The 27,322-nt window shown below is 40.9% G+C and overlaps 2 protein-coding genes across 2 annotated transcripts in view; one reads left to right on the top strand and one right to left on the bottom strand.

The window, feature by feature from the left end:
• Positions 1 to 23,503, bottom strand: part of BRAP (BRCA1 associated protein) — a 36,294-nt gene extending 12,791 nt beyond the window's left edge. Inside the window, exons 1-10 of the mRNA XM_008572706.1 lie at positions 23,316 to 23,503; positions 20,954 to 21,115; positions 19,711 to 19,909; positions 18,229 to 18,418; positions 12,657 to 12,770; positions 10,570 to 10,718; positions 6,669 to 6,744; positions 6,077 to 6,215; positions 5,350 to 5,459; positions 2,050 to 2,139 (exon numbers count right to left, since the gene is read on the bottom strand). Of these exons, the coding sequence (XP_008570928.1) occupies positions 2,050 to 2,139; positions 5,350 to 5,459; positions 6,077 to 6,215; positions 6,669 to 6,744; positions 10,570 to 10,718; positions 12,657 to 12,770; positions 18,229 to 18,418; positions 19,711 to 19,909; positions 20,954 to 21,115; positions 23,316 to 23,397 (1,311 nt within the window). The 5' untranslated portion in view covers positions 23,398 to 23,503. The remainder of the gene's footprint in view (positions 1 to 2,049; positions 2,140 to 5,349; positions 5,460 to 6,076; positions 6,216 to 6,668; positions 6,745 to 10,569; positions 10,719 to 12,656; positions 12,771 to 18,228; positions 18,419 to 19,710; positions 19,910 to 20,953; positions 21,116 to 23,315) is intronic.
• A 102-nt stretch (positions 23,504 to 23,605) lies between these two features.
• ACAD10 (acyl-CoA dehydrogenase family, member 10) overlaps positions 23,606 to 27,322 on the top strand; it is a 53,011-nt gene continuing 49,294 nt past the window's right edge. The window contains exon 1 of the mRNA XM_008572708.1: positions 23,606 to 23,744. Within this exon, the coding sequence (XP_008570930.1) occupies positions 23,606 to 23,744 (139 nt within the window). The remainder of the gene's footprint in view (positions 23,745 to 27,322) is intronic.

Below are 27,322 nucleotides of genomic sequence, written 5' to 3'. Positions count from 1 at the left end.
AAAAAAAAAAAAAAAAAAAAAACAATGCCAGCTGTGGTCCACCAAACTAACTCCACAATGCACAGCTGGAAAAATACTGGTTTAAATAGAGCTAGAGGTCCAAAGAGAAAAGAGGTATCTTTAAGGGGAATTCGCCTATACTGACTGCCCACTAGGGGTTCTTCATACATGGCCCCATGAAAACTAAAAACCTTCAAATGCATATGAGCTTCATTTTCTAGAACAGACTCAGCTCACATGCTATAATACTTGTAGTACCTAAGGCACTGGGGGAAAAATGGTATTTATATTTGAAGTCCACAATGAATTTCTTCAACCTTGATACCCTCCCTTCCTCCACATTAAATTTTTATTAGGCCCACAAACAATCTCAGTCAGGTGACAGTTTCTCCCTGCATGTGTTCTATTGCTGGGGGTGCCAATGGACAGAGGATTGGTTAAAGGAGAACAATGGAAGGACGAAAGGCTTGCATCATCCATTAACTTATGGATAAATGACATTTGTTATTAGAAAACCAAAGCATCCTTTCAAGCACTTGCAGCTTTTTATTTACAGCTGCCCTTGCCTCCATCTTAAAAGTAAACTTGAGTTTCACAGTTTTTCATATCCCTGCCACTTGACTTGCTTTTCATTGGCACATCTCAGGTAATGCAGTTAATCCAAAAGAATCTTAAAGGGCAGAGAGAATCCTGAGCTTAGCTCTCAAGGGTCTGCACGAAGCAGTTCAGTTGGTCACACTGATAGATCCTGTCGAAAAACCCATTAGTGAGGCTGTAGCAGAGCTGCCAATGCACCTCCCCAACAGTCCATAACTTGACACCAAGTGGCAGTAACCCATACTCTGCCTCCACTGAGTGCTTTGGGAGGCACATCCTTCCCCACATGTACTCCAATCAAGCCCTTTTCAGAACTACTAAGTCAAGTGACCTCCAGTGCCTCTGGAAAGGCACTTCCATTACTTGGAAAGTTCTTGTGAGAATTTCATCAATACCTTTTAATTAAAGATCATTTTAAAGCTGGGGTTAAGGAGTTAAGCATTAGTTAAAAACAAAAACTAATTTCCTCCATTTATAGGCATACCCCGAAGCTGGGGCCCATGGGCCTGGCATAAAGTGAGAGCCTGGGGCCTGCATGCTAAGCTCCAGGATAATGCTAGCCACCAAAGAGGTGGGCTCCAGGCCTGGCTCTGTAGGCCCCACCTCACCAAAGTTACTAAAGCAATCATTTAGAAACTTTAAAAGTCTTTATTTAACACTAAGGGAATCACCAAATTATACACACTGTCCCTAGATCCAAAGAACAGTTCCTAGAACCCTAATTATACAGAAACCCTCAGGTGCTCACTGGTTTTCAAGCTACCTTCTTTGGAACCTTCAGGGTTCCTTGTACATGTTGGAGACAAGGGGAAAACTAAGCAGGTAGAGCTCTAGGCCCTCTATCCGGATTTCCACCAAAATCACAGCACTTTACTCTTTTAAATACGGCAGCAGTGAATGGCATCTTCTTTAAAGGATTATTTTGTTAAAATTTGAAAACTACTGCCCTAGACAGTAAAGCACGAGGATGACCACTGAAGTTCCAACACCCTGAAGCTCCAACATCTCTGCCCAATTTTATTTCCTTCAATTTAGAAGGGCTCAGCACCATCTTGTTGCTTCAGAAGTCCACACTCAGCTCCCAAAAGCAGCTGTTGACAAACTGACTGGCTGACTCAAATTACAAACCCTCATGTATACACTTCTGTTTTTTTAATGGACGTGTACAAGGCCCTAGAAAACCTGATTGATGTTAACACACACACACACACACACACACACACACACACACACACACACACACACACACACCCCTAAGATCCCCCAATACCAAAACATTCAAGCCTTTAAATCCAAGGTTTCTTTTTAGAGGCAAAACAGTTTTCTACCTGTTTTCAGACTAACAAAGGAAGATTCTAAGATTCCTTTTTCCCTGTACTGTGTCTTCCCCCACTCCACCCTCAGACTGCCCTGCCACGTGGCATTTCAGCAGTCACCAAACCAGAGACTTACTTCCTCTGCTGTGTCCTTCTCTATCCGAACTATCTTGTTTTCCCAGTAGATTCGCTGAGATTCCAACTGGCTTGTCAGTAAATATGAATACTAGAAACATAGAGAATAAAAACAAAAATGTAAGTCACTGTTGTCCATCTCTGAAATCCAATTAAAACCTGACCTTTTAAAATTCTAATTACTTATAGTAAACTGTATTTTTCACTGATATTTCATTTAACATAATTTCAAAGTAGGTCTGTGTTCTAAGATGAGCAAAAGAATAGATATCCTAAATCTCATAAGAGATTCTTTTCATACTGCTCCTCTGAGCAGGGCATAGGTTTTCAAGACCCCCAATGTTGACACATAACATTTTACCCCTTAAGATTTTACGTATAGATACAGAAAGAAGAGATAATAACATCAAAATGTGTAAGAATCAAACTGTGTGAAGGTGTCATTAAGTTCTTGTGTAAAACCTGACCTTTAGGGCTGGTTGGTTAGCTCACTTGTTTAGAATGTGATGCTGATAACACCAAGGTCAAGGGTTTGGGTCCCTGCACCAGCCAGCCGCCAAAAAAAAAAGAATGTATATTTCACCTTGGTTCCACTGTACTCAACAAGCACGGGGCCAGGGGACACAGAAATGACAATTACACTTCTGTCTTCCTGGGGCTTACAATCTAGTTGGGAGAAGTGGAAAAATGTACATTTTCAATTTATCTTTTGGGGGAGGGGGAGCTGGTTGGTATGAGGATCTGAACCCTTGACCTTGGCATTATCAGTATTACCCTCTAACGAAGTGAGCTAACTGACCAGCCCAGGAAAAATGTACATTTAAAAAAACTTACTCTGGTCAAGCTGACTTTAAGAAGAACCACAGGGGCTGGCTGGTTAGCTCAGTTGGTTAGAGCACAGTGTTGTAACACCAATGTCAAGGGTTCAGATCCCCATACCAGCCAGCTGCCAAAAAAAAAAAAAAAAAAAAAAAAAAGCGCCACAGTGGTTTAAAATCTATGTATAACTCAAACCAACCCATCCATCTACCAACCTCCAGGAAGCTGTCCTGTCCCTCCCAGCCCTTGAGTTAAATGTCCCCTTCTCCTTTTTTTTTTTTTTGTCTTTTTCCGTGTCCGGCAACGGATCGCAACCCTCAGTGTCGCCCCCGTACCGGACCGGGACCAGCAACGGGATCGCAACCCTCGGTGTTGCTCCCGCGCCTCGCTCAGCCAGTGAGCGGGAACAGGTCTGTATGTGGGATCCGAACCCTCGGCGGGAGCGCCGCCGCGCTTCCCAAGAGGCGCACTGTAGCAGTGCGCCACCGGGCCAGCCCTAAATGCCCCCTTCTCATCTCCTTTGGTGCTGTGCCTATTATTAATAGCACTTATGATATTAGCACTTAATCACTGGTTTACCTGCCTGTCTCCCTAACTAGACTGTGAACTCGTGGAGAGGGAAGATTATATCTTTATCTCTTTATATCCAGTGCCCGAGACATGCTGGATGTCAAGAAATGTTTGCTGCATCACTGCATGAATGAATGAACGGTCCTGTGTAACTACAGAGAAGGGACAGATGGCGTATTGACAGCAGGATCTGGTAGGACTTCTGAGAAGAGAGATTTGAAAGGGCTCTTGACAGATAGGAGAAGACAGATTAAGACCAAGATCTGATTCCAGAGAACTACTGGACCAAGACAGAGTTGTGGACGTTTAGGATCTCTTCAGAGATGAACGAGTAACACCAATGAGGCTGGGCTGTAGGGTACAGAGAGACGAGGCCTAAGGAAGGCTTTGGGGTATTATACTGAGAAATGTGGGCAAAGGCGAATCTAAGTCCAAGAACTGGCAGGATTACATTTCCATTTTGGAAAGACCATTCTAGAAGACTAGAAGAGATCTAAATATGTTTGTAGGCTAGAGAGAAAGGATAATTAGGAGAATGTGTCACTAGAATGTATGCTCCATAAGGGGAAGAAGTTGTTCAATACTGCATTTGCAGCACCAGGAATGGTGGCTGACAGATAGTAGCCCTCAATAAATATTTCTTGAATAAATAAAATGCATGTACATACTTAGTTAACGTGGAAGAGTTACTTATTTTAAACACTTAATGTAAAGGGTTTAATCTTTTTCAAACCAATACAATCATTTATTAATGGTAAAAACATCGGCCTTATTTTACGCCACTTTACTGAATCTATCAGACCTTTGAGAGTCTGGAGACGAGCAACTTTTCAAATGTCCATTTCCTCCCAAGGATAAGATATTTGTTTTTAAAACAATCTTTTCGAAATTTATATAAAACAGAACTCATGTTAAACTCCCCCTTCATTAAAATAAGATTTACAGTACATCAATTTTTTTGGGGGGGGCGGGGGGGACAGCTGGCCAATACAGGGATCCAAACCCTTAACTAATTTATACTACATCAACTTAACAGTAGATTTTATTGCTATGGAGAAAAATCAGATTGCGCTAATTTTGTTGTTTCTTCAAGTATATTAAGACCCGGCAATGGCTTTATTCATAAAATATACTTTGAGGACACATTTGAATATATGAGCCTCTAATTCATAAACTGCCAGCCAATAAAAAGCTTCCGGGAGGGCCGGCCCAGTGGCACACTCGGTAGAGTGCGGCGCTTGGGAGCGTGGTGGCGCTCCTGCCGAGGGTTCGGATCCCATATAGAGACCGGTCCGCTCACTGGTTGACCACGGTGCGGGCGCGACACCGAGGGTTGCGATCCCCGGTAGAGTGCGGCGCTTGGGAGCGTGGTGGCGCTCCCGCCGAGGGTTCGGATCCCATATAGAGACCGGTCCGCTCACTGGTTGACCACGGTGCAGGCGCGACACCGAGGGTTGCGATCCCGTTACCGGTCACGAAAAAAGACAAAAAGGAAAAAAAGAAAAAAAAAAGCTTCCGGGACATGGAAAGATGCTATTAAGTTTTCCTCATTCAGACCAAGTCTGCTCAGTTTCCAACTGCTACCATGATGCCAACATTCTTAACTTCTAGTTTTACTGTAGCTATGGAAGACAACCTTAACACTGAACTTGAGACAAACAGGAACACCACACTGAAAACAACAGGGCAGAGTGAAACTTAGACTTTCAAAGAAGAACAGACAGAATAAAAGTATTTTAATAATCCTTCACAGCAATGATAGAACTTAAAAAAAAAAGGTTACATGAAGGATAAATGACAAAATTAAAACCCCAAACAACCTTTCAGTTAGAATAGTAAAAAAAAAAAAAACAAAAAAAAAACACAACCCAGTAGAAATAGGTATTGAGTGATAATGAATAAAATATCTTACCTCTAACTGTAAGGCATCTATTTTTTCTTCCTGGCAAGTATCACCCTCACATTCATACTGTACTATTTTTCCATCTGTTTTACTTGCAACGAGTCGATGGACATAATTATCTAAGGGAAAAAAAACGTGTCAACCAAAGTGTGTTTCTTCAGAATTAAAAGGGTCTCCATAGGCTTTTAACTCTGACAAAATTTTTGTTTTTGTAAATCTAAATTAAATGCCTTGCAATATTTCTTTAAAAATGGGTTGAATCATTTGAATTTTAGACAGTGAGAAGGCAACAGTGGAAATATTATTCTCTTTATAATGTGCGATTCAGGCCATTCCTAGGAGATAGTGCCCTGAGGGACACAGTGAGAGTTTGCAACAGCTGTCAGGAAGATGACATTTTTTTTTTTTTTTTCCTTTTTTTGTCTTTTGTCTTGACCGGCAACAGATCGCAACCCTCAGTGTCGCGCCCGGACCAGACCAGGACTGGCAACGGGATCGCAAACCTCGGTGTTGCTCCCGCACCTCGCTCAGCCAGTGAGCGGCCGGTCTGTATGTGGGATCCGAACCCTCGGCGGGAGTGCCGCCGCGCTTCCCAAGCGGCGCACTGTAGCAGTGCGCCACCGGGCCGGCCCCAGGAAGATGACATTTTAAGCTGTGAGGGACAGTGAAGAGGTTCTGAAGGAAAAGTTTCCATACAGAATGAATCCAAATTAGAAAATCTGAGAGTGGTGTTCACCTCCAGCATAGTCCCAGACTCGATGGTTGGTGAGCTGCATGGCATATGTGTGCTGCGTTTCCTCAAAGTGCTTATAAGCATGTCGACTTACATATCGTCCACATCCTATGTGGCCACATATCAGACAAATCCAAAGGTTCTGCCAAGAAGGAGGTAAGAGCTTTATTAGTTAAATAAAAACACATGACCTGGCCCATCTGGGGTGGGAAGGGGCCTGACACAGAATGAGACACAGAGTTGTTTCTACAGGAGTTTTGAATAAATATATGTTTAAAACCCAGCAATCAACGATGCTTTCATGGGTCAGTCATTTTCTTGCTCTGATTTCCAAGGAGATCTACGTAAATAGCAAGAAAAAGATTCACAATTTATTAATAAAAATCTAAGGCTTTAAAGGAACAAAGAATAAGAGCATAAAGTATTTCGCTTAGGAGTAACATAATTTGTATATTCATATATCCTAACTCTAGACAAAAAGAAAAAAAAATCAGTCTTAAAAAGAATTTAAAAGAATTTAAGCCACATGAAGCAGAAGAAAACCCCAGACAATTAGAGCTGTGTTCATTATTCTTTTCTATCATCCATTACTTACTTCCTGAACACCACACTCAAAACATTTATTTTCTTCTACTGGCTCTGGTGTTTGACAGTACCGGCAAACGGGACACCTATGCAGGACACCAAAAGATAATGGTACAGATTAAATATCAAAGATGGCTGTTACAGAAGCCAAAAGTCAAAAACTGGATTTTATATCCTCCCTCTCTCATATGCTGTTTTCAAGTTTACCATAACTAAGTATGTCACTTAAAAGACAAACATTTTTGGGCTGCTCTCAAACAAAATTAAAATATTAAAAATCTTGATAAAGCAGAGGAAAACGGAGAAATTTTGATCTGTCTCATATCCTTTTCCACTCTTCTGTCTAAAGCTTAGATGATCAAAGAGCTAAATATTTATAGGTTAGAATTAGGACTTGAGGCAGGTTATTAATTTTGTTCATGTCTGGTTATCCATAATGTATTTTTACTCCAAACAATCTACCTTATCCCCATTTCCCAAAGACTTTAATCATTCAGAATACCCTGTCCTCTCCAGGTTGCTCCTAAGAGATGGATCTAAAATCTGTGGTAGCTGGCCAGTTAGCTCACTTGGGAGATTGTGGTGCTGATAACACCAAGGTCAAGGGTTCGGGTCCCCCTACTGGTCAACTGCCAAAAAAATAAATAAATAAATAAATAAAAATCTGTAGTAAATTTACCAAATTGAATATTCTTTATTGGGTCTTCAAGTTTAGATTTACAAAAAGCAAATAAAATGACATTGAAAAAAATCCATTAATCCTTTTCTATTATACTCAAAACAAAGTAATGGTAAGTACTAGTCATGAATATTTTTGTTGGATGGAAAAACATCAAAGTCAGTTGATGCTGACTGAATTGGCACCAAGAAGAAAGAATGCTCAACATACAACTTGTACCATTTTGTTACCCAACTGAGTAAATAAAACCAAGAAAAGGAAATAAGCAGGAAGAACACTCAGTTCTTGTCACAGATAAGGAGGCTCTATCTGTGTTTCCTAAGAGAAAGCTAAAGAATTCAGTCCGTCTCTTTGTTTAGCATCAAAAGAGAAGAGAGAAGACAAACTTGAAGAAATAACAGAAATGGCAGCTAGTAAGTGGCAAGCAGTCTGGCCAGGGGTAGAAACTAGCTTTGTGTCATCCCTTCTGTCTGTGCAGTGGCTGTGGCAGTGGCTGAATAAGAAAACAACAAACTAATTCTGAAATCCAACTCTGTACATTGTGCCAGAATGATTTTTCTGAAATGTAAATCTGATCCAGCAAATAGAAAAGGGAAAAAATTATAAACATAAAGTTACTTGGAGGCTGGCCAGTTAGCTCAATTGATTAGAGTACAGCCTTGTAACCCCAAGGTCATAGGTTTGGATCCCCATACCAGCCAGCTACCAAAAAAAAAAAGTACTTGTATTATACAATTAGTACTCTGTAATATATCATATCATCTGTCTAGTGACAGTTTTAAGAATTCTTACTGCCTTCCCCTCCAAAAATAAATTTTAAGTTTTTATATTATTTTCTTGATGAAATCTTGGGGAGACAGTCCCAGAAAGGGCTTCTCTGACATCTCCAAGTGTCTAAAAGACCTGGTACCAATGCTGCCTCCTAGGGCAGCCTTTCCTGAGCACCCCTAGTCAGGGATGCCATCTCTCCCTCCTCTAATCTCTACCTAGAATCACATACATTTATGTACATGTGTAAACTCCTTTAGATGGAGCTTTCCCATGAAGATGTGGGTTTGGTTCCTCCCCGCAAGCACCTAGCACTGTACCATGCAAACATTGAGGTTCAAAACCCACTCACTAGCAGCTCTATTTACAATAGCCAAGAGCTGGAACCAGCCCAAATGTCCATCATCTGATAAGTAGATGAGGAAACTGTGGTTCACCTACACAATGGGATACTACTCTGCTATAAAAAAGAACGAGATACTACCATTTGCAACAACATGGATGGACTTAGAGAAAATTATATTAAGTGAAACAAGAGGAAACTGTGGTTCACCTACACAATGGGATACTACTCTGCTATAAAAAAGAACGAGATACTACCATTTGCAACAACATGGATGGACTTAGAGAAAATTATATTAAGTGAAACAAGTCAGGCACAGAAACAGAAATACCACATGTTCTCACTTAATTGTAGGGGCTAAAAATAAATAAATAAATAAACAGAGAAAGGGTGGGTGGGGGAAGAAAAAGAGAAAAATAATTAAATAACAAATAAATATTGATTGCAAAAAAAAAATTAAATAAATAAAGTTAAACATGGGAACAAGCAATTCTTAAAAAAAACCCAAAAAACCCCCACTCACTAAATCAACTGCATGCTTTTAAGGGCAGATGCCATGGCTCACATCCCATAAAACGGGTTGAATTCTAGTCCCAGTTCTGGCATTCTCTGGCTGTGACATTTTGAGCATACTAATTCTTACCTCTGGGCCTTAGTTTCCTCCTCTGTAAAATGAGAAGGATGGACAAGACGGCCTAAGGAAACTTTCAACTTTAAAATGCTATGGATCTATGACAATTAACCGATGCAGAAAGTAAAATTGGAGTGTCAGGGAACAGAGAAGTGCCCAGAACTTAAATGGTGTAGCAGGTGGACACAAGATACAGATAAACATTTTACAGAATGCACACATCTCAGTATGGCTTTGTTCAAGGCAACTTTAAACCTGAACAATTCTTTGAAGAACTCCCGAATGATATCCCAGAACTTCCTGAGGACTTTAGGGAATTGCGGCAAGATTCTTGTCCAGCTAAATAAGGTAGGGAAGCTAAATAAGCTACAGAAACCCAGAGTTTATTTGCTCACCAATATTTAATGAGCTCCTACTGTGCACCAGGTCTCCCAGTACATGAGAGGGGCACAGCAGTGAGCAAGACAGGCAAGGTCCCTGCTTTGTGAAAGCTGGCATTCTTCTAGCCACCAGGCCACTTGTGGGTGGAGAAAGAGATTCCTGTGGACTTTCTCCTCTCCTAACTTCTGGGCTTTGGAATGTGATCTTCCTCTTCAAAAGCACACCCCTACCCCACACCAACTTCTCTCAGCTAACTCATATCCTCCTGAAGACATCATTTCTCAGGTGTCCCTGGCTGCATCATGGCCCCAGTTCTTCAGCTGTGAAGCCACATTCTGCTCCTCTACAACATCTGTTATGGCTGTGATTTCACACTTATCTGCATGATTGTCAGATTCTCTTTCTTCTCCTCTGTATCAGGAAACCCACGAGGACAGCATCTGATATACCTTTCTAGCTAAGTGCTATAGTACAGTTTGCAAAGGGAGCAACTACTCTTGATTTGGGGGTGGGGGGACGGGGAGACACAGGCTACACCTCTGTTCTTTGTCTGCAGCAATGCCACCTATAACTAAGGCCTCTGTTGCGCTGGGAATCAGAAGATACTAGGTGTATGCCTCTTTCTTAATGACACTATTACCACTGGCCACCAAGCCACCAGCAGCCTGATAAAGCTAAAATGTTAGGGTGCTGTAGCCCAGTTGATAAGAAAGCCAAAGTGAATGTTAGACACCAAGTGCAGGTGATAGATGAGATTCCAGACATAGATTTCATTTTAGCATAAGAGCCTCAAAGCTAAGCTTTGCATTTTTTTTTTTCTTCCCCATTCTCCAGCTCTGGGAAGGAAAGAACAATGCACCCTGCTTTGAGAAATTTCACAAGCATTCGGAATCAGCATACTAAAAAGGACTTGGTCTAAGAATGCTGATTCCCATGTGAACTGAGGAAAGTGAAGGAAAAAAATGGAAGGCCCTTCTGTGTAACCTCTTTACTATCATGGTGCCAGGTTTATAAAGTCAGATACTTGGAATGGTCCATTTTTGGTGGTGGCTATTTTTAATTCTGGAAAAGGGTCATAATGGACTTCGATATGGTGGAGGTGAACTCACGTTGTGTCATCCCAGCGCTGCAGACATTGGCTGTGGAAGCTGTGGTTACATAACGTGGTGAGAATACCATTCACGGACTCGTCCATGCGCTCCAGACACACCGTGCACTTGGGGAGCTCTGTCAGGTCCATCACTGGGAGGCTGGCACCCTACAGGGAAACATACCACATAAGCCACACTCTTCATCCACCAGCAATTTTTTTTCTCTTATCAGTAGTTTTCCTGTTGTTTTCTGATTCCTAGCAGGATATTCTCAACATTATTGTTCTATGCAAATAATTTAAATTGGTAAGACTTTCATTCATTTATTCATTCATTCAAGAAATACTGATTGAGCACCTCCTATATTCCCAGTGCTATGCTAGGCACTGGGAATACAGTGGTGAACAAAGCAAAGATCCCTGCCCCCATGGAGCTGACATCCTAGGAAGGGAGGGAGACTGCTGCCAAAACCTTAATATGTAAGTCTAAAACGTTACCAGACTCCTAGCTTTAGCTCTGAATGTCTAGGACAATAATAGGACACAAAGGGATAAAATAAGCAGATTAGCAATGGATCTGAATCATTTTTCCACAGAGTAAATTATAACTCAACACTTTCTACTTATTAATAATAATAATATCAACAACACTAATTTTCATTTATTCATTCACTTAACAAATACTTATTGGATCCCTGCTATGTGCACCAGATACCATTCCAGGTGTGGAACAATGTTGAACAAAAACAGTAAGTCCAAGAAAACAGTTTCTCATAGGGCAGTTTCTTCCTGCCCTCACATAGCTTTGAACCTAGTGGAGGGAGAGACAAAAATCAAATTAGGGAAAAAAGTACAGGAAGCTATGACTGGGTGTAAAATAGGGGGCACAACAGTCTAGGTGGTCAGGAAAGGTACCCCAAGACAGCAATGTCTGACTTGAGCCCTGCCAGCCTGAAGATGAGAAGGAATTACTTAGGCAGAAGTGAGGAAGCATACACAAAAGCACAAACGGAGAAAAAGCACATTCATGTGCAGGCTTTGAAGAGCACATATTTACAGGAACTCTCTCAAGAAGCCATGTTCATTTAGAGAAAAGAATCTCTAAAACTGAGGCCTCATGCAGCACCTGGCCGAATGGAAGCTCAATTTTATCACTTATCACATTTTACTTTCCTGAATCTAATGATAGAACAACCTAATCAGAACTTATTTCCATCAAGGTAAAAAGACCTTTAGGTCTACTTTAAAAGAAAGGAAATCTTAAAAATATCACAGATCTGGGGCCAGCCTGTGGCTCACTCGAGAGAGTGTGGTGCTGATAACACCAAGGCCACTGGTTCGGATCCCATATAGGGATGGCGGGTTATCTCAATGGGTGAGCATGGTGCTGACAACACCAAGTCAAGGGTTAAGGTCCTCTTACCGGTCATCTTTTAAAAATAAATGAATAAATAAATAAATAAATCACAGAGCTGAATCTGCTACTTTATAAAATGACTCAAGTGAGCATATGTTGTAGGAAGGGTTCCCAAAGAGGGTGGCAGATCAGAGCAATTACAAATTGCTATCAAAACAGAATTAAAAAAACAAAACAAAAAACAAAGTAATCAAGAATTAGGAAGGGGAGTAAGGGTTAACATTTAAAACAAAACATTTCTTTTCAGCTCCACACAATGCTTTGTTAATCTGTAATAGGTGAACACTCAATTTTTTTTTTTTTTTTTGGCAGCTGGCCAGTATGGGTATCCAAACCCTTGACCTTGGTATTACAAATTATTCAGTTTTTAATATTTTTTGCAATTTAAAAACATGAAATAATATAAAAATTATCCATTTTAAAATATACAATTTAGTGGCTTTTACTATATTCACAAGGCTATACACCCACCACCACTATCTGATTCTAGAATATTTCCATCACCCCCAAAAGTAACTCCATACCTGTTAGAAGTCACTCGCCATTCCTCTCTTCTCCCAGCCCCTGGCAAGCATTAATCTACTTTCCGTCTCTATAGATTGGCCTATTCTGGACATTTCCACAGATATCTTAACACTCAATTTTATACCAATCTGATACAGTCAAATATAAGAATTATTCACACTTACATCTTCAGATTTTAGCACTTCAGCCCTTTCCACATAGACCAGCTGGCAAACATCATCTTCTATTGAGTTGAACTGGCGGCCATTGCATGCCATATAAAAACTATCTGCATCAGCCTATGTACACCAATGGGGAAAAGGAAAAGATTAAAATAGATATCGTGAAAGTTTGCTTTATATTTGAGATGCATGGCTTCAATTATTCTCCTCATCAGCTTTTAAAATTTATACTTAGGAGAGAAAGCAACCGCCAAAAGTAACATCTATTGAAGCAGTCTGGTGGGCTTGAACTCTGCAGGTCAATGTCCTACATCTCTAAAATGTTTCCTGAGCTACTTGAGAATTTTTACTTGAACTGGCAGAAGCTACTGAAGTGCAATAAACTGATAGCTAGTACAATTTTAATATTCAACCAACAACGGTCAACATTTCCCTTGATAACAATTTTCCCCCCTCTAGTCCTCACTTTTGCAGCAACTGATGGTAAACACTCATCTTTGCCAAGCTTGGAACCAAATCATAATTGACAATTGTTATGGAAGAATTCTTTTTAAAAAAATGTCAGCATTTATGTTAGAAAAAAATTAAGGACCACTGGAACTTATATGAAATGAAAAACCAACTCCTGGGCTGGCCCCCTGTCTCACTTGGAAGAGTGCGGCGCTGGTAGCGCTGAGGCTGCGGGTTCGGATCCTATATAGGGATGGCCGGTACGCTCACTGGCTGTGCATGGTGCAGACCACACCGTGCCAAGGGTTGTGATCTCCTTACCGGTCAAAAAAACCCCAACTCCTCTTCAATAAATCAAGTAATAATAACACACAATAGTTAGATAAGGATCCCATCAGGAGTTTTTAAACAACCTAGTGTCCAATACCAAAAGCAAAATTTCTGGTCAAAGACAAGAGATCCAAGATGAACCAGCCCTTAAAATACTAACAGTCTCATTCCTCTGCAGTGGAAGATAGATGGAAAAAGGAGAAACAGCCCTGTGTAGATAAAGCCGCAAAGACACATGTGCATTTGTGAATATGGACACAGGTAAATGAAGCCTTATGGTCTAGGCTTAGTAGAAAGCAACAAAGAGATGATTCCAGTATTTAAACTCAGCCAATTTTTTGAGGCAACGGAGAGGCCACGGCTTGTCTGGATTTCACTCCCACATGGGCAGTGGCCCAAACACAGAAAGCTGTGTGCTTTGGCCCTACCAAAGTAGACTAGCTGCTTCTGCAAAAGGAAATGCTGCATTGTCAACATCTAGGAAGAGATTCAGGCTGTACCAGGCAGAAATAGTCTTGCCTGTCTACCCTCATAGGGCTCTGAATCTCATAGCCACCGTAAGCTTCTCAGCAGCTTTTAATTCCATTCCAATGACATAATTCAATTGTGGATTCTTGATTATTTATGCTTTCTTAATATGACCAAGTGAGCTAAGCAGCTGAGTTAGGATGATCAATTCCAAATGTACTTTTATTTTTGAGGGGGCAGAGGGAGGCATTCTTGAAGGAAATAATCTGTGTACTGGGTACAGTGCATTTTAACTTCAAAATGTTTAAAATCAGTTGTTGGATAATAAACCTCTTTAATATTGAGAACGGCCAACCTAAAATGGCTTCCCCCATTCTTCAGGAACAATAGCTTTTTCCTGAAGTGCTTTTGGATGTGTAAGCAGCCACAGTGAGTACAAGGATTCATGTACTGAAGGAACTGACTGCCTGGAAGTCAGGGCCTCTGCTCAGCTCTTCAGGGCCTCAGGCACGACCAGGAGCTGGCTGCCAAAGAAGGCCAACCCCTCCTTGGACTCAGACCTCTGTAAATGCTCGCTAAGCAACCAAGTGTCTTCAGAGGAGGTGGCAAGGTGTGTGACCAAACCCGCTCAACACCAGACAAATTATTCCTTTCTTGGAGGAGCTGTTGATCTATACCAAAGAAATACACTCTTTGAAATGACAATATCAGTAAACAGTTGCGATTTTCCAATTTAAACACATTGGTCTCCTTCTCTAAAATCTTGGTATTAGAAATGTAGCTTCATTTGTTTGAATATTTACTGAGCACCTAGTATATGTCAGACACTGTGCTATACACTAGGAATAGAGCGGGGGAACAAAATACACGTTTCCTACTTCAACTCACTGTCAAAATGCATGAAACAAAAGCCTGAAGCTAAACGCAAAAAACACAGAAGAAACAATTCTTTTATTTAAAATGTTTGCATTGTATGGATCCCCAAACTTAAGAAAACCAGCCATTACTGGGTTTTTTAGTCCTTTGTTTTTACTGTTCTCTTCTGAGAATGAACTCCGAAAAAGTCAAATCCATTATGATCAAGGTTCCTTCGCTGCCACAGTGATCAACTACAGCATCGAGAACATATTTTCACTTCTCAAAAGAGGGGTCTTTCAGGCTGTCCTAAGTAAGCACGCAAGTGAAAATGAACGAACATATTCTCTTGAGAGGTTATCTGTCCTTTTTTGTACCCCAAAACAACAAAATTGAACCCCTTCTGCTTTCCTTTGTCCTGGTGAATTACAAATTCCTTATCTAAAGACCAAGTTTCCTAAAGGTCATGCTACAAAGTTTGTAAGTACATCTCTTTATAAGACCTCCAACATAAAGCTAAGGCTAACAGAAATTCAAGAGATTATAAAAGATACAGAGAAGGCTTATGATTTTTTTTGGGGGGGGAGGTGCGGCTGTCCAGTGAGCCAAACCCTTGACCTTGGTGTTATTAACACCATCTTCTTACCAACTGATGTAACTGGCCAGCCCATGATTTCTTATTAAAAATTCTCTGGTAAGAAAAACAAAGAAATAAGAATGTAGTTAGCTGCCTAGGCTATGGAGTCAAGCTACATGGGTTTGAACACTAACTCTGATACTTATTAGCTGTCTAACTTTGGGCAAGTAACTTATCTCTGCCTGTTTCCTCAACTACAAATATAAAAGTAACAAGACCTACCTCATGGCACCATTGAGAGGATTCAAAGAGATAATGCATGAAAAGCACTTAGCACAGTATTCAGAATCTAGTAAGTGCTCAATAATTGGTAGCTATTGAGTCTATTATTCTCGCTAGAGCCCAATATCAATTAACAACTTCCAGTTCTTACCCCAAGAGTGTTATTAGGTCTTAGAAACTCCTTAATAGGATCGACCATGATAGGGATCAGACTCTAAGATCCAATGTTAGCAATATATAATCCAACTCATAATACCACAGTCAAGGGCTCTATTCTCATGGGAAAGAACACACAGCAAGCTGTTTCATAGTCTCAGAAAACATCTGTCAACTTGAGCAACCTGCACTTGATCAAAAGACAGAAGTGGAGAGGATAGTGCAGATATACAAAGAAAATCCATTAACAATAATAGAAAATGCCCTCAGTATTCTCTGCACATTATGAAGGGCAGCACTTGCTATAGAATAGTTTGTGGTTTATTAGACAGGTTAGTGTTGTGGGGTTATTAGACTTTAGATTGTTTCAAAAGCCTAATAAGTTCTTAAACATTTTTTCCCAGTCTATTTCTGTGACTTTTCCTTTGTATTACTTGCTGATTGCCCTTGTTTTTTGTTTTTGCAGCTGTCTGGTATGGGGATCTGAACCTTTGACCCTGGTGTTATAATACCATGTTCCAACCAACTGAGCTAAATGGCCAGTCCCACCCTTAATTGTTAAGTAGAAACTATAACTAAAATATTGCTGTTACAGAATGTCTTGCTAACAATGATGGTCTCCCTTCTTCATACCTTTGTCCCACTCCTACTAGAGGACGAGTATGTCCTAGGGATTAAAAGCGAGGGCTCAATCCCTGCTTGGTCATTTATTTATAGCTGTGTAACCCTGGGTAAATCACAAATCTCCCTCTGCTTTCAATTTCTTCATCTGTTAAACAAGACTACTTGAAAAGATTGTAGTGAGAATTAAATGAGAATGCATGTGCAGCAGTTAGCACAGTGAGTGGTATAGAAGCAGCCATCTATAAAGGTTACATATTAACACCATTATGCTTACTATCATGTGGGACCAGATTTAAGTGGTTTAAGGCTCCACTTTCCCATTGTTTGCAAAGCTCCTCAGTGCCCCAGGAAATTCTTTTGACAGTCAGTGAAAGGAGTTAAGTGTTTTTCTGTTCCTAATGTCAACTTGTGAAGTCTAAGTCTATAGGATGATTGAAACCCATGTTTTAATTGTGTCTGTCAATGGTGGAGTACCTTGTAAAGGTTAAATAACCGTGTACCCTCTTGTACACAGGACTCTACATTAAGGTTTTCTCTGGGGCCCACAGAACAGGTACAAATATGATTCAACTCTTATTTCTCTAATTTCCTCCACATGGCCACGGAATGGCTGCCACTGCTATCAACTCTGGGTTTCTGTAACAAGGAAGGAGGAGATGGCAAACAGGCCTTGTGTCATGGGCTTCCTTTCATCATAAACCTCGGTGACCAGTGAAAGAAACAATGGCAAATGATCCTACAGGCACACCCATTTCTTTGTCTAATAGTAAGTTAGAACTGTTTTCCTGGGGCAAATTCAGGAAGTTAACTTTTGACAAAGCTGCATGTCAAAACCTAATGAAACCTCAATGAACAAACACAAATAGAATGAAACCTAAGGATAGGGTAGCTCTTTAATAACCCGAATAATACTTAAAGCTTACCTCATTTTTATATTCATATAAAACATGCATACTCATAAAAATGAGTATGCAGAACCAAGAGAATACCTCTCTAACATCTTTGGAAGTGAGGTGCATGCAGAGTACTGCTAGAGGCAGTAAGTGAAATGGAATAAATGGCAAAACCTTCCCACATCAAAAAGTATGTTATACTCCATAAACACTTTTAAAAATTGAAAATATCACGATTCTTTCAGTGTTTCTGTCTCTCTAGTGCAGTGATTTCCAATCAGAACACTAAACCATCTTTAATAATTCAAGGAATGTCACAAAATCCCTTGTCACCAAAAGTTTAAAAAACTAAAATAGATTTTCAAAAATGTGCCAAAGAGTACCTTTTAAAAAGAGAATAACAACCACTCAAAAACATTAAAAAAAAAAAAAAAAGAGAGAGAGAATAAAAAAAGCAGTAGTAATGGCATAATAAGACAGCATCAACCTCAAAAGCTTGGGAACTACTGTTTTACTAGAATAGTTACAACTGGATAAACAAACAGAATCCTAGATTTCATATCCAATATGATCTATAAAAAATCACAGGTATGGGCCGGCCCCGTGGCTCACTCGGGAGAGTGCGGCGCTGGTAGTGCCAAGGCTGCGGGTTTGGATCCTATATAGGGATGGCCAGTGCGCTCACTGGCTGAGTGTGGTGCAGATGACACCAAGCCAAGGGTTGTGATCCCCTTACCGGTCAGAAAAAAAAAAAATCATAGGTATGAATTACAATTGTATTTCTGCTAGTGAATTTAGAAATAAATCTAGAATTATAATACCCTAGAACACATACATCAAGAACCTTAAGTGCAAAACATAAATCACACACAGCTAGTATCATACAGTTTCAAAAACACAGTTTCTGTGGCAAAGAGATTTTTAATATCTTAACTTTTACCTGTGCACTAAACTTCATCAGCACCATATATTGATTTGGAGTAGAGTCTCTGATGATTTTCATTTGCTCAATTACTTCATTAAATGGGGCGACAAACTTCATGAGGTCATGACTGGTCATTGTAGCGGGGACTGTGAGAATACACAGCATGGCACTGCGCCTCACATCTTCTTTTAAGGAGGTCATCTTACTAACAAGACAATAATTAGACTGTCTTGAATAGATGAGGTATGGTTAGTTCAGACAACACTAATTAGACAACTTTTGTATCCAAGAAAATAGAAAAAATGAAATCTGTAATATTTCACAAATCAATTTAAACAGCTTGTTTAATTTTACTTGGAAATACACATTAGATGGGTAAATGTAGAATCCCTTAAACACACCTGCAGTGGAATTTAAAGCAAACTTTAAAGTGTTCTACATGACACCTCTCACCATAATTTTTAATCTTCAGTTAAAGGCTTGTTATGGTTATAAGTCTGCATTAGGCAAATTCTCAGTTTGTATTTTATTCTCATTTAGTTTTTGAATAATAATCTGTCATTGGGCAACTTAGAAGCACAGCTCTAGCTATGGACTTCTCTCATAGGTCTAGAAAAAAAAGATCTCTAAATATAAGAGAGAATTCTAAACCATGAAGATGTGATTAAAGATTACATAAAGTATTGCTGGGTTGGAATAGCTGAAATAGAGGGGCAAGAAAAGCCTCCTACAATACAACTTGTTTTTGAAATGCTGTAAACTCACTTGACAGCTGTGATCCAAAATGGCTACCTGAGTACTTGCTGTTTTCCCAGGAAGAACCTGGCAAACAAGTTAGGACAGAACAGCCTTTAAGATATCAGCTACCAATTATCTAAGGAGCTGATGGCCCAACTTGTGGATTATCTAACCAAATGCTTCCTTTCCTTGGGCCTCCAGCAAGCTGTGTTTGGACCTACAGAAAAGGGTAAAAAAAAAAAAGTGATAGAATTGTAGTTAGTTCACTGACTTCTTGGCAGCTTCTTTGGTAAAGATTTAGTGGGGATTTGAGACTACAATAACGTTGTGTATCACTTTCTTTTTTTTATCTTTCTTCCTTTCAGTTCTCCAATCACCTTTCACGGCACCTGCTAAGGGAATATTTTCCCAGGTATATTCTTTTTTTTTTTGGTGGCTGGCTGGTACAGGGATCCAAACCCTTGGCCTTGGTGTTATAACACTGCGCTCTAACCAACTGAGCTAACTGGCCAACCCCCAGGTATTTTCTTAAGTGTATCTACACGTGTTTTTGTTTTTTTGTTTTTTTTTAATAAGGAGAAGCTTCAACCCAATCCACAAGATTAGCCAAATGTAAAACATCTGAGAATTCTTTAACACACAATACATGAAAGTACTATCTTTTTGAAGCTTAAAATATCCACATCCCTTCAGGACAAGAGTTTTCTCTACCCTAAGGCAGAAAATAGACCAACCCAAAAGGAAAAAGGTTTTTCTTACTTTGTCTTGTATAAATGCATAATACCATGAACTATTTCAACTGATGGATTTCCACTGAAGAACGAAATCTGGTCTGGAAGCTGTTTGGATGGAGAATCGGGAGCAGTGTTTATGCATTCTTTACTTTGATCTCTACTTCTCTGTGCAGTGGGGGATGCTTCTGAAGACTTCCTTTCTTCCATTGTAGCTTTTAGCTCATCTTTCACAAATCAAAAATTAGTATATTATAAACAGATAAGAAATATGCTGAAGGATTCTAACTAGATTAAAATTTCAAGTCAGAGGAGCGAATTTTTCTTTTTAAGGAATTTATTCTTTGACTGAATCATATGGATTGTACATATTTAGGGGGTACAGAATTATATTTCAATAAATGTATTCAATGTATAATGATCAACTCAGGGTAGTTAGCATATTTACCATGGCAAAAATTTATCATTTGTGATAAGAACATTTGAGCTCCTCTCTTCTAGCCATTTGAAAACATAAATGTTAATTATAGATATCTAGCACTACTGTACACCACTAGAACTTATTTTTCCTACCTAGCTGTAATTTCGTGTCCATTAACTAAATGCTCACTATTTTCCCTCCCTACTCCCCCACCCAGCTTCTACTAACCATAATTCTACTCACTACTGAAGAATAAACTTTGATAGGGAAATTGTAATGCACTGCATTAAGAACTATACTTGCAGAACAGCTGAGTCTTGGGGGCATCTCAACTTTAAAGCTCTCTGCCCCATAGAAATCTCATTAACACCCTCAGAAACTCAAGGATGCCTCTTATATTAAGCAGTACCATGATATGAGCAGGTGTCTCCCATTACATGCTCCTCAGTGGGACAAACATTCAGAACGATTAAATATGAAATCCAAACGTACCAGCTCTGACCACCTCCATGCTGGAGATGCAGTATATTATCCACTCCCTGGCTGGAATGAGCTGGCAGAGCAAAGGAAGTCACAACATGCTTATCTGGATGCATTCGTGATTTGTCACTGACTTAGGTGGTTAGAAGCTCTCCCCCACCAAAATCCAGTTGTCAACCCAGGTTATAACCCAGGAAGAAATATTTGGAGACATTCAAATGTGGTATAATGACCATATGTAAAGCACACAGACAGTGAAAGATAAAAGTATGCTAGAGGCCAAAATCACAGGCTCATCAAACAACATGTATAAAACAGGCAACCAGGGACTCACATTACAAGACAGAGTCTAGGGTTTTAGAAAGCACACCTGAGTTGGACTTCATGGTCTCAATAATCACATCTGTCATTTCTCGACGGCCAAGATGCTGATGGATGATTGCTGCTTTCTCCCCTGGTGACTTCCCTTCTAAACAGGCTACAGCTGAAGCTAATGTCTTCTTTTTGATCTCCTCATCAGACATTTCCCCAGCTAAAGAACACATGAACAATTAATACCTGATGATAACAACCTCCTCTCCATTCTCAATGTATCCACTGATAGGTTTCCCTTTTCCCTCTGCTACCCTCCCCCAAGATGATAAGACAGCCTTTGCATTATCCACTTCACTCACTTCTGAGACTCCTGCAGTACCCAGTAAACAGTTAATAAATAGCCAGTACAATAAACTCAGAAATGCAGGGCTGTTCTAATGAAATCATGCACTTTAAAGCAAATCAACAAGAGTAAAAGCCTTCGGGAAGGTTCGACAGTGATTATGCCCAGATAAACTAACATTTTAGTAACACCTGATAAAGTGAAACTCCATGTTAAGCCCAAAATGAAGGTATCAAGTCCAAAAATCTTAAGGGGTAGTCTTCTTAAACATCCTAGGTTACCCTCATGCCGTGGCTCAAGCCATGAAAATCTAAGATTATTGATTTAAATCAATGAAACACATAAAAGGGAAAAGGAATTTGGAGGATTGACTAGAAATATCCTTAATTTAAGCTCTGTTAGGGCACAGCCTGTTTTGCCCACCATTGTATTTCCAGCACTTATAACTTATACTACAGTGGCTAGCATGCAGTGGAAGCTCTCTAAATAAAATAAAATTAAATCATATTCAGTCTTTAATATGCAGCTCCAAAGTTAATGTACCCAGGGAAGTTTCCAGTGACACCATCCCTACCTGCCCCTGGCCCTGCTCGCCAAAACAAACAGATCCTCTTGTAATAGTTTCCCAAACTGTTTCTCCTTTCCTTCACAGCACTTATCACAGTTTTTTTTTTTTTTTTTTTTGTTTGTTTGTTTGGTTGGTCTTTTTTGTATTTATTCAATTCTTCTGTCTCCCCCACTGAACTGCTGGCACCATTAAAGTAGACACCATGTCTGATTCTGCATACAACAAAACTTCCAGCACATAATGAGCATTCAATAAATCTTTTTTTTTTTTTTTTGATGGCTGACCAGTACGGGGATCCGAACCTTTGACCTTGGTGTTACAAGGCTGTGCTCTAACCAGCTGAGCTAACCAATAAATATTTCTTGAGTGAATGTTCAGGTAATTATTTGAGGACCAAGGAACAGCGTCATAGCTGAATGTCCCTCTAAGGAGATGTGTAGCTGGTGGTAAAGTGCTCAGACCTTCAAGTCCAGCTCCCTGAGTTAGAATCCCAGTTTCACCACTTACAGATAACCTTGGGCAAATCACTGAACACTGGGTCCTACGGATTAAATACGTCTCCCCAAAATTTATGTACTGGAAACTTGACCCCCATTGTAATAGTGTTATGGGGATGGGAAATCTAATAATGATATTTGAAAGGTGGGGCCTTTAGAGGTGATTAGACTGTGAGGACAGTCCCTTGTGAAAGGATTGATTCATTCATGGTGCAATTGGTGTGATTCTAATGGCTTTATAAGGAGGGTAAGTCAAAAAGTCAGCTCTCTCTCTTGTTCAGTCCATTTTCACCATATGATACTCTGCGTGGATACAGAGGCTTATCACCAGGAATAAGGCCCTTGCCAAATGGGTTCCCTGGACCGTGGACTTTCCAGCCTCCAAAACTGTAAGAAATAAATTTCATTTTCTTTATAAATTACCCAGTTTCCGGTATTCTGTTAGAAGGAACAGAAACGGACTAATACAGTTTGGGCTTCAGTTTCCCAATCTGTAAAAGGTACATACCACCCATCTACCTCATAGGGGTATTGCAAAGATAACGTACACAAGGTGTTTACTACAATGCTGGGATATGGGAAGTATCCAAATTTCAGTTACTATTACTATCGTTATAGGGCAACTAAGTGGATATCCTTCCAAAGAGGAACAGTTTAATGAAACCACGGACTGTCAGTGTCTCTGGGAACCCATTCCCTGCCTTCACAAAGCCTAAAGGAAAGCAAGTGAGACAAACACTTACCCAACTCGACTCTTAATGCAGGGCGAAGGAGACGCGCCGGGTAAAAACTGAATGCCCGTTTTTAGGAAGGGAGGGTCGGGCAAGGGCTTCCCAGAGACGACACCTGGGAAGGCCTCTCAAAGATGAATGGAACGAGAGCGATCCCAACCATCTCCTAGCTCCTCTCTCAGGCAAAACCCCTCGCCGCGGCCTTCCCCAGGCCCGTACTTTGGGAGGGTGAGCCCCAGGCGTGGCTACCGGGAAGGCGGCGAGGCCGCGGGACTCACCGGTGGCGCTGAAGCCAAAGCCGGAGGGGACGGGCGAATGTTCGGCTAGCTCCAGTCGGATGACAACCAGTGACACACTCATAGGGCAGGCGCTGGCCGGCGCAGGCCCCGGCGGGCTCAGGCGAGGCTGGGTGGCTAGCAGAGAAGCGAAGCGGCCCGGGGCCGGCAGCGCCGCCACCGCCTCAGCAACGCTGCCGCCTCAGCAGCAGTAGCTCCTCGAGCAACCCGCGAAGCCACAACAACATCCACTTCCGCCTCCCGGCCGCCGTCGCTGACCCGTGGGGGTACGCATGCGCGCACACGCGTGCGTTACGATTGGGTGGTGCGGCGCGGAGGTGAGCCTGCACCCTTCCCGACGGCGAAGAGGTCGTGGAGGAAGGACGTCGCTGGGATTTCGGGCTCTGGCCCCCCCCTCCGTGAGGCTGAGCGGTGGGTTTGTGCCCAGGCCCAAGTTAACCTCTGCCTGCCCGAGAGGCCTCATCCTCAGCCCACCTTGGCTGGCGGCGTGGACTCTCCGGCTCCACTAGATCTCCTAATACAATGTCCGAGGAACGCGCGCTATACAGAGAGCTTTTGCCTCTTTCGTTGTTTTTGACCCATCGCTTTAACCCTAGGAAGGGTTGCTTTGTGTCAGCCCCACTTTGCGTATAGGTTTCGCTGAGGTTTTGAGAGGTGAAGTTGCTTCTCTGTGGGCCCCTGGGGACTCGGTTGCAGAGCTTCTGACTCAATTAGGGCGATGGTGCTGGAGATAGATATGGGTCCCACTCCCCAGATCTATCATTTCACATATGTTTACCGAGAGCCTTAGTCATTGTTGGGTGCTTGGGATACATTGGTGAGTAACATTAAACACAGTTCCTGCTCTTGTGGAGTCGACCTTCACCACCAGTTGTGCAATCTTTTTTTTTTTTTTTTTTAATGGTGGCTGGCTGGTACAGGGATCCGAAACCTTTGACCTTGGTGTTATAACATCGTGCTCTAACCAGCTGAGCTAACCGGCCGGCCGTCAGTTGTGCGATCTTGAGCTAGTCATTGCATAAAGTTGGGATAATATCTTCATAGGATTGTGAGGATAAAATGAAATGATATGTGTAGAGGTACATTAGTATTCTTTCCAGTATGTGAGACTGCCCTTAGCATGTAGAAAATGACAGCCTGGCCGGGCAGTTAGCTCATTTGGTTAGAGTGTTGTGCTGATAACACCAAGGTCAAGGGTTCGGATCCCCCCACCAGCCAACTACCAAAAAAAAAAAAAAAAAAGATAAGGACAGCCATAATCAATGCATATATGGCACACACACACAACAGGATACTATTCTAGGTATATGCCATAGTGATATGTAAGGTGTGTCACAGTACATCCTGGACATGTGTAGGTATATGGACTATATATGGGTATAAAATGACCACATGTTATATGCATATGTTTAGCTTGTGACTGCATCCTACGAAATATGTTCCAGTATACATTGTTTATATCAACCTCCGCGCTGTTGACATTTTGGGTCCTGATGATTCTTTGTGTATGTGTGTTCTGTGCATTGTAGGATGTTTGCAAGCATTCCTAGCCTGACCCACTAGACACCAGTAGCACCTCTCTCCCAATGTTGACACCAAAAATGTCTCCAGACATTGCCAAATGTCACCTTGGGGCCAAAATCGCCTCCTGTTGAGAATCATTGGTTTATGTGAAAATGCATTAAACCATGCACACATAGTATGTGCATATAACATATGAGACCTGTGAACTTTTTTAGCATATTATGGTAATAAATAACATTTAATGGTGTGCTCAGTGCTAACTTGAATGCTTTGTGTACTTTATCTTATGCAGTGGTAACAACTACTTTATGAGACAGGTACTATAATTGTCCTTATTTTACAGCAGAGGAAACTGAGGCTCAGAGAAACTTGCTGAAGATCTCACACCTAGTAAGTGGCAGAGCTAGAATTTGGACCCAGGCAATCTGATTCCAGAGCCAACATTCTTCATCTCTTTGCTAAACCATCTCCTTTGTGTATTACAGTACACACCATGTGTGAATACTTATGACAGCATAATTTAGGTAGCAAATCTACATTACCATGGTAATTTCATTATTCTGAGTGGCAGGAAGAAAGCAAATTTTATAGTACAAAAGGAAGATGCCATTTCCAGAGAACTAGAATTGTTAGCCAGAGATGGGCAAATAGGACATGTTACTGTGCTTTGTGGCTGCCCATCACTAAGCTTGTCCCCAGTTTTTCCCTGTTCTCTGATTCATCCAGTTTATGCATCCTTCCAGTTCATACTGAGCACCTGCTATGTGTCTAGAAACTATGATAGTCCTTGCCTTAAGAAGCTTACAAGTATAGGAGTAGATAGACCTGAAAACAGTTACTATGTAATGGAGTAAGTGCTCTAATGAAGGTACGGAGAAGGAACTGTGGGAGTGGGGGAAAAAGTACCATAGTCTGCCTGGAAAAGAAAGAAAAGCCTCCATACAAAAGGTAAAGCTAAGGCTGTGATGTAAAAATGAGTGGAAATTCACCACACAGATCAAGCAAGGAAACGTGTTCTATCAATGAGTATAGCAGTTACCAAGGCCTGGAGTTATGAGAAATTACAGCATTTTCCCACTCTGAAGTGGCTAGAAGAAAGCAATCAACTATAGTTAAAGGAATAAGCAAGCTGCTCATGGGAGCATTGCCCACATATCCATTAGCAGGAGTATGTAGGGGACAGCACCCTCATTAAGGATTAAAGTTGACCCTTCTGGCCACAAAGACACTTTTCATCTGTGTTAACCCTCACACAAAATGTGTTGACATTTTTACCAGACTATAAATAAGTTTCTTTTTCTATCATAAACTTTTTTTTTTTTTTTTAAAGATGACCGGTAAGGGGATCTTAACCCTTGGCTTGGTGTTGTTTGTACCATGCTCAGCCAGCGAGCGTACCGACCATCCCTATATAGGATCCGAACCCATGGCCTTGGTGTTATCAGCACCGCACTCTCCCGAGTGAGCCACGGGGCCGGCCCTTCTATAATAAACTTTTACCTTGGCATGGGAAGTAAGTAAAATTGAAAATGCAAATCAACCTCAAAATTTTAATTCCAAAATTTTCTCCCAAATTCAGCAAATTTCCAGCTATATGAGAAATTCTATGTCATTTTCAAGATTTACTGCTTCAGATTTCTTTCTTTTAGATACTTGTGTAGTTTTTTGAGTCCTTATGACAGCACTAAAGTGACTCCCACAAACTTGTAGACTTCCTTACCAACCTGTTTTGCTCTAACCTGATTTTTAGTAAATTTTTCACTATAGAAGTCACATAAAAAGCTTAAAGATTTTCATGAGGAAAGTAGAATTTGTCTTAATTCTTTTTCCACCCCAGCTTTTTATTTCAAACATATAGAAAAGTTGAAAGTGCAATGATCTCCCATATACCTTTCATCTAGATTGACTATTAACATTTTGCCATATTTGGTCATTTCTACACGTGTATGTGGGTATATATCTGTATACATGTGCCTGTCTGTGTGTTGTGTATGTATGTTTTTTTTTCTCCCTGAACCTTTCAGAAGTAAGTTTAGAAGTGAGGCAATGGGGAACAGTTAGGAGGTTATTGCAGTGATCTATAAGAGAGATGATGTGTTTTGATGCTGTGATGGTGGCATCATAAGTACTAGGAGGTAAGTACAGGACATCTTGGTAGTATACAGGAAAGACTCTTTTTTTTTTTAAAAGATGACCGGTAAGGGGATCTTAACCCTTGACTTGGTGTTGTCAGCACCACGCTCAGCCAGTGAGCGAACCGGCCATCCCTATGTGGGATCCGAACCCGGGGCCTTGGTGTTATCAGCACCGCACTCTCCCGAGTGAGCCACGGGCCGGCCCGGCCCCCTACAGGAAAGACTCTTAATCTGTCTTTTGTGGTAGCCAGAGGTTTCATGAAGACAGTGACAGGTAAACTATAAGCCAAAGGACATTTGGAATTAGGCAGGCAACAGGAGGAAGAGAGC

The sequence above is a fragment of the Galeopterus variegatus genome, unplaced genomic scaffold, assembly GCF_000696425.1.
Source record: "Galeopterus variegatus unplaced genomic scaffold, G_variegatus-3.0.2 Scaffold823, whole genome shotgun sequence".
NCBI lineage: Eukaryota > Metazoa > Chordata > Mammalia > Dermoptera > Cynocephalidae > Galeopterus > Galeopterus variegatus.
The sequence above is the reverse complement of the archived record's forward strand: the minus strand, read 5'-3'. Positions and strand labels throughout refer to the sequence as shown.